The 7,163-nt window shown below is 43.5% G+C and overlaps 1 protein-coding gene across 4 annotated transcripts; it reads right to left on the reverse strand.

Moving 5' to 3' along the window:
• Positions 1-1,500: 1,500 nt before the first annotated feature.
• Positions 1,501-6,369, reverse strand: LOC114597770 (transcription cofactor HES-6-like). 4 transcript variants are annotated; one of them, XM_077929952.1, is made up of 4 exons: positions 6,157-6,369; positions 4,907-5,002; positions 4,708-4,786; positions 1,501-2,217 (listed from the first exon to the last, which is right to left on the reverse strand). In XM_077929952.1, exons 1-4 carry the CDS (start codon positions 6,352-6,354, stop codon positions 1,820-1,822), a joined length of 771 nt encoding a protein of 256 aa, XP_077786078.1. In that variant the 5' UTR covers positions 6,355-6,369; the 3' UTR covers positions 1,501-1,819. The 4 variants fall into 4 exon arrangements, with proteins under 4 accessions (XP_077786078.1, XP_028586844.2, XP_028586843.1 ...); XM_028731011.2 differs by having other exon boundaries at positions 1,501-2,220; XM_028731010.2 differs by having other exon boundaries at positions 6,171-6,335.
• Positions 6,370-7,163: the final 794 nt, after the last annotated feature.

The raw sequence follows: 7,163 nt of genomic DNA on the forward strand, positions 1-7,163 counted from the left end.
GATTCTGACGGGTCATTAATTAGTATGCACAGTGTTTGTTTAAGCGGATCCCTCCCCCTTGCTCTCTACTTTTAAACTGAAAAGAACTTCTAATTGCTTTCAACTTGGAGCGCCATAGCAACCAAATGTTGACTATCAAGTTTAGAGGGTTCTCCCAGTGCTTGTAGATAGGCTTCTCAATGAATCTTGCCTTACGAGTTCAGGATTCGTGTCTCATCTTGGAAGTTCATCAGGGGAAATATCTAAGCAAATTGACACTATTATTTAGCAGAACAGCTCACTTTCTTAACGGTTTAGTGCAAAAGACAGCCTGTGTGGATTTTGTTTTCTTTGGGAAGCTATCTGGCTACCTTTGGGGTGGGAGGAAACAGACGTACAGCCGACACCTAATAAAAGGGGGAATTGGTTGTTCCTATTGGATAATCAGCAATTAAAAAAACCTCACCCCAAATAAGGGATGGAATTGGGCATAGAATGACATCATCATAATATATTATTACTATTACTACTGCAGTTATACCTTGGAAGTTGAATGGAATCCCTTCTGGAAATCCGTTCGACTTCCAAAACATTTGAAACCAAATCGCGGCTTCTGATTGGCTGCAGGAAGCTCCTGCAGCCAGTAAGAAGCCATGGAAACCGTGTCGGACGTTCAGGTCCCAAAAGAACGTTTGCAAACCAGAACAATCACTTCCAGGTTTGCGGCGTTGGGGAGCCAAAATGTCCAAGTTCCAGGGCGTTCGGGATCCAAGGTACGACTGTATTACCAACATTACAGAATACCAGCTGTTTTCTACTCAGTCTTCACCAATACCTTATCAAGCCCTGATCAAGTCTCCGCCTAGGTCTTGAAGATGCAAGATCCTTCAATGAGAACCATATAGAATCATAGATCTGTAGAGTTGGAAGGGACCACAAAGGTCATGTAGCCCAACTCCCTGCAGTGCAGGGATCTTTCACCCAATGTGGGGTTCGATCCCATGACCCTGATATGAAGAGTCTCATGCGCTACCAACTGAGCTATTCCAGGACTATGCTGCATAGTTTTGCTAAACAGTACCATCTCAAACTCCAGGTGAGGAATAGCATGTTTGGATGCTCTCTCTTATAAAAAGCCTTATGCACATCTAGAACACTTGCAAGCTAAGGGACACAACTGCTTCTTCTTTTTTCCTTCAGTTGCAGTGGAGCAATGAAGACAAGTTTCCTCTACTTTCTGTAATCCTGGGAAATAGAAGTAGAAATTCCTGAGTTTTGGAATAGGCAATAGCTCAGTGGTGTCTGCTTTGCATGACACAGAAGGTTCTGGGTTCAAACTCTGACACCTCCAGGTAGGACTTGCAGAAATCCTTGCCTGAAATCCTGGAGAGCTTCTGCCAATTGGTGTAGAGACAATATTGAGTCCGATGGATCAATGGTCTGGCTCAATATGCTCCTATTTAACAGTAGCTGCATAAGAAAAGTTAAGAAAAGTAGCTGCATAAACGCAAGACCAGCATCTCGCTGTGGTTTCTATTTTTATTAATAAGTTGTTAATTCTTTTAATAGCATATGAAAAGGAACATTATATAAGTCACATACACTAAACAGCACAAGAGAAGATTCTATAAAATAATTTAGATGCATTAAATAAATACAATAAAATAGCAGCCTTCTACAATGCAGGCTACGCAGCGGTTGACTTCGGCTTGAAGTACCCTGGTCTTTAGTACACCTACAGGAGCAGACTTGCTCCAAAAAGTGTTTTAAAGAGGCATATCTATAAGATACATATAAAAGAGGGTCTAAGATTAGAAATAAGGTTTCTCCAAGACAAGTTTTACCACGGTCTCCACATGTCTAACGACCCCATGTTAATGCCATTGTGTGCAAAATGAGACTGCAGGATCTGACTGGGAGGAGGCGACTCGCGCTGATTACAGTGCAAGGGGGTTTGGGGCTGGAATGGCTTTTTCAACCCCGACTTGTCTTCAGTGGGCTGGAACTGATCCTGAGATTGGTTGGACCCTGTGCTATTCCCAGAGGTGGTAGAACTCAAGTCTGCCTTGCAGGTTTCCTCACTAGATCTGGGCAAGGATTTCAGCAGGTGGTTGAGCAGCCGTGCCCCAAGGGTCTTGTCCATCCATTCGCAGGTCAGGAGGAGATTGTGGACTTCGTGCATACACTGGATATACCCAGTGCTGTACCTCTGCTGAGCTTCCAACCCCATCTTGGAATCTGCTGAACAAGAACAGAAGACACTCCTTGTCAAGACTCTTCAGTTTATAACCAACGTCCGCCCCTGCCCAATATAATGAAAAGTCGCCTCTTTTCATATAAAGCGTGTTCTCCTTCATGGAGAGCACGTGTTGCGGTGGGGGCCGCCAGGACACTCCAAAGTTGGGGGCGGGCTAATTGATCGTTGGCCACTGATGCGATTGGGGCTTCCCTTGTTGTTGGGAAGAAGTTAATGTTGCCATTTGTTGATTGACAGCCAGAAATGCTAAAACTCCTTGCACGAGGCTAGGGCTTCCTCTTTTCGACCTTCCATCGGATTGCCCGTCCCCCCCTCCCTAGAATTAGGGTTGTTCGCTTTGACCTTGCTATGCCTGTCATGGAGTCATCTGCTCTTGGGGCAGGGGCCTGGTAGGAATTTTGTCCATCTGGCTGATTGGCTGGGGCCATTTGGTTTTTGCCTACTGCTTAGCAAATTGTCACAACTTGTATGGTTGCGGTTAGGCATTGGTTTATGGTTTGGTTGGTTGAGGGGCAGTGGTTGAGTGCCTGCCCTTGGTAGGTTGAGTGCCTGCCCCTCTAATGCTGCTGCTGCTGCAAGGGATTCCATTGAAGGTATTGGGAGCTAACTATTGCTTGTCCACTCTGTCAAGGGGGCTCAGGCCATAGCAATGAGCTCCTGGTTGCATTTGGGGTGAGGGCAGGTTCCCTGCTCCGTCGTTACCCCCAAGTGTATTTCCCTATTCTGACTTTCGCATCGTGCGGAATGTCAGTCTGTCCCCAATGGTGGGGGCAGATAGTCGCAACCAATGCCTAAGCAACCACTCACAAATTTGTATTTTAATAAAGTTGTGGCCAAAATTATGCCAAAAATCTTAAACAAAAAAATTCTGTGTGATGTGTGAGTTATTGGGGTGGCCCTGGGGACCTCGACACGCAACACACATTCTCTTGTCACTGACAACAATGTAGCCTGATAGCCTGCTTCAGCATAGCACTTTAGTATTCTTTGCAAGTGCAAACATTATTGTTTCATGTGCTTAGTTCACCAAGATATATTTGGTTGCTAAGAATGGTCTACAAACCCTCGGAGGTTCACAGTATCACCTTTGCTTACAAAGTGATGTATAATGTGTTAGAAACCAAGCCGCTAACCAATCCTAGCCATGTCCACTCAGAAGTAAGTCCAATTTAATTCAACATGACTTAATCTCAGGTAAGTGGAGTAAGGATTGCCATCTATGTTAACATCTGGGCAGTAGCTATTTAGCTACTGCTAAGCTACTTAGCTGAAAATTTGAGCAAAATACCTTCAGGCAAAGCTTTGCTCTGCGGGGACCACCTCTGAAACATGCACAGCCCTTGGAAACTCTATACAATTACCGTTACATTCTATTACCTCATTTTGGTACCCTGGTTATTTTATCTTCAATGCTTTGGACTTCACACATGAAAAAATATATCTGGGGATGTTTTGTCAAGCCTACACCAAGTGGGAGTCAGAAAGGCTATTATTACCCAGGTGTACGCTCCCAGCCTAAAGAGGAAACCTTTATAGGCCTTTCTGTGGAGGTGGCACCAAGGGTTAGTTTGGGTTAGAAGAGCCATCTCAGTACCTGTGAAGCCTTTACTTCCAAGGAGATGCTCCAACCTGTCCCGGCACCAGACTACACAAGGCAACTGTACAAGAAGCCATGAGTTCCTGGTTGTAGCCCCAACGTGCCTGTCACCGCAACTTCATAAATGAAACTATTGTTGCTGCCATGTTGAGTCCTTTGCACATGCACTGTTAAAGGCAAGGACTTCAACTGATACTTTATAGTATGGCTATGAACAGTGCTAACAGCCCTCCATCTTAAGTACTGATATCATGTAAGAAAATGGGTACTTCCAGTCAGTAATTTCCCCCCTCTCAGCTTTGCATTAACACACTAAACTAGAAATGGGATATTGAGAAGTACTTCGTGAAAGCACGTTCTTTAAGAGGCTTACACCATTATAGTGTGGACTTGCTGAGGCATTGGAGACACCAGAAGGTGTGAATTGCAATTCAAGGACTGCAGTATGAATGTTTGGGAAATAGGATCATTCTATGGTTTTGTTTGAAGGTGTTGAGTGGTGTGGACAGCCTTCAATAAACAATACAGTAAGCAGATTGTCTGAGAAGGCCCCTTCGGTGCTATAATGTCTAGTCAGAAGTGAGCTTGATCAGACTTTTGCCCAGGTAAGTATACATAGGATTGCAGCCTTAGTATTTTTTTATTTAGCATGGAGTCCAGTAGTCACTGCTTAAACTGTTCCGTGTCACTGTTTTATACAATTTACAAAGTTTTATCAGTAACATCAGGCTGGAAAAGTGCTGCCTTCTGACTTTTCTGTTTTACTTTTCGAACAACAAGATTGGACGGAACAATGTTCAAAGCACTGCAGAAGTTACAGAGGTTTGAATAAACATGAAGGGGTCAAAGCATACAAGTACATAAATCCACTTACCCATAACTTTGCTATTTTGGATATTCTGGAGATGCTTTACCGTCATTTCGAGGATATCTGCTTTTTCAAGTTTAGATTGCTGTTTAAAAGTGCAGCAACAAAGTGGGTTATTAGTGACAAAGAATTCTTTTTGAACAATGCTGAAAAAATAAAGCAAAAAGGAAGATGGCGCAGAGGCACGCTAAAAACCGACACTTACATCAAGCCGAAAGGCCCCAACAACAGTCTCCTTGAGCTGGTCCAAGCAGTTGTTGATCCTCTCCCTTCGTTTTCTTTCAATCAAAGGTTTTCTTAACTACAGTGATTAAAGGGAGAATGTTAAGAGTACCTTTTCTACATGGAAAGCTTGGGTCCTGCTTTTGGCTACTGGTCTTGTCAGTTCAAATGCACATAGGGCTTCAATGTTTTTGTTCTTAAAAACAGATGCCTTTTCCATATAGCAGCAAATAATTCATGGGTACTAATGTGGCCAGTATTTTACCAGTTCGGTCGTCAAACACTCTCCTGACACAATACCCATATACTAGATTTCCACCTAGTTCAATTTTGTATAAAGTCTGACAAGGAAAACTGACAACTCAATCCTATGCGTGTTTACTCTGAAGTAAGCCCTACTCCCGGGTAAGTGTGCGTAGGATTGCTGAATTTGTTTTGCCTAACAACCCAGTTACCAAGGAAGAAACAGGAAACTGTGATTTCAATTATGTGCGGAGCATGAGCTTTGTTATAAAACTCTCCATAAAAGCTTTTTACAAGTTTCCCATAATCTAATATATTGTGGTTTTTATTAAAATTTCATTCCACAACCCACCCAGTCAGACAATTCTTTTGACAACCACTTGCAGTTGTATTTTTGCTGCTGATTGTGATGGAAATCAAGTCAGGTGGAACATTAAATCCCTGCAGTGCTGCCGGCTTTCATTTCTACAACAGCATATACTGAATTATACACACAAATAATCTACTTTTTTTAAAAAATAGTTTGTGATTAAAATAAAGCATATAAAGCAAAATTAAGAGCAGTAAATATAGTTTATATAAACTAGATATATTTTTCTCCTGGGTCACATGTATGGACTGAAATATACAACTCCATATTAAATATGTGTGTACAGATAACAGTCAGAGCCTGCACACACCCATGTGTTTTGTACTTTACCTTTGCTCTGTGTTCTTCTCACTAGCTCTTAGCTTATCTCTCGATACTGTCTGTGGGTTAGTTGCTTGAGAGCTAAATTAGGAGTTACCTCCTAGTAAAACACAGAAACAGCAACCACTAGAATGCGAACACATAGGGTGGCCCACAACGTTAGTCCTACTCAGAGTAGAGCCATTGAAATGAATGGGCATGCCTAACCTTACATCCATTCATTTCAATGGCTGTTAGTTGGATACAACCCACTGCGTATCCTTAAACCCTCAAGACTTCTTCTATCTCAAGCCACTTACAGAATGTGACATACCTTCCTTTCCTCTTTGGTGTTGGAAAGCTTCTGCACGCAGCTGGCCAGGGTTGTGGCAGTCATTGTAATCCACTTCGCCTGCCCCAAGGCTTAGGGGAGAAAGGGGAGAAAGCCCTTTGGCAGCTGGCTGCTCCCCTTGCCTTCTGGGGCTTTCTCTTACATGATTGCCCTGCTCTGCTTGCATTTATAGTCTGGTATTAGCATGTGAATGAAGGCATTGCTTGGCTAGCCCTCTTTTCCCACAGGAGGGGTTGAGACCAGAGGCTTGTGACCATCAATCAAGGCTGACAGGTCACTACTTTTCAATGGGCAAATCGTACACACGCACACACACATCCCGCTCCTAAAGAGCGACAGATGTCCAGCCTCTACAAAGCTATGCCTGGCAGAAATCTTTTGTTAAGGAGACGGCAGAGAATGAGAGCACTACGTGAAGGCTGTGCGGCCCCTCTCAATTGGCACCGTTTCCCATGGAAGGGTAGAACCAGTTACACCTGGGCAATTGGGGATAGTGGTTTTGTCGTCTTTTGTGTACAGGTTCCACTTTTTTTGGTCTGCGAATCCTACATCTCACACTCTTGATCTTCCCATCAAAATAGACTGCATTAAGAAGTGCCCAACTGGGGCAGACTTTGGTAATCTTTTGTAATACGGCGCCCTGTGTGAGACCAACATCTGGCTCCCGCGATGGATCTTCTCAATTGTGGATCTTCTCAATTTTATGCCCCCTTGGCTCGGCCCCTTGTGCACAGCCTTATTTCTGGAACCGATGCCAGTCTTCTAAATAGGAACTGTGGAATGAAATCTCTCAGGAGTTGCCTACATATCTTGCTTTGTGCTATAACTGGTAGACTTTTGATCCTTGGGCAAAACTTAAGTTTGGTACCCAGGTTATTTCCTGGAGATAGGCAGCTGTGTCAGTTCCATTTTATCCGATGACAACAGAGGTGCAGATAACATGACACTGCCACAGCTGTCTATCTCCAGAACTTG

This window comes from Podarcis muralis, chromosome 6 (genome assembly GCF_964188315.1).
Source record: "Podarcis muralis chromosome 6, rPodMur119.hap1.1, whole genome shotgun sequence".
In the NCBI taxonomy this organism is placed as follows: domain Eukaryota; kingdom Metazoa; phylum Chordata; class Lepidosauria; order Squamata; family Lacertidae; genus Podarcis; species Podarcis muralis.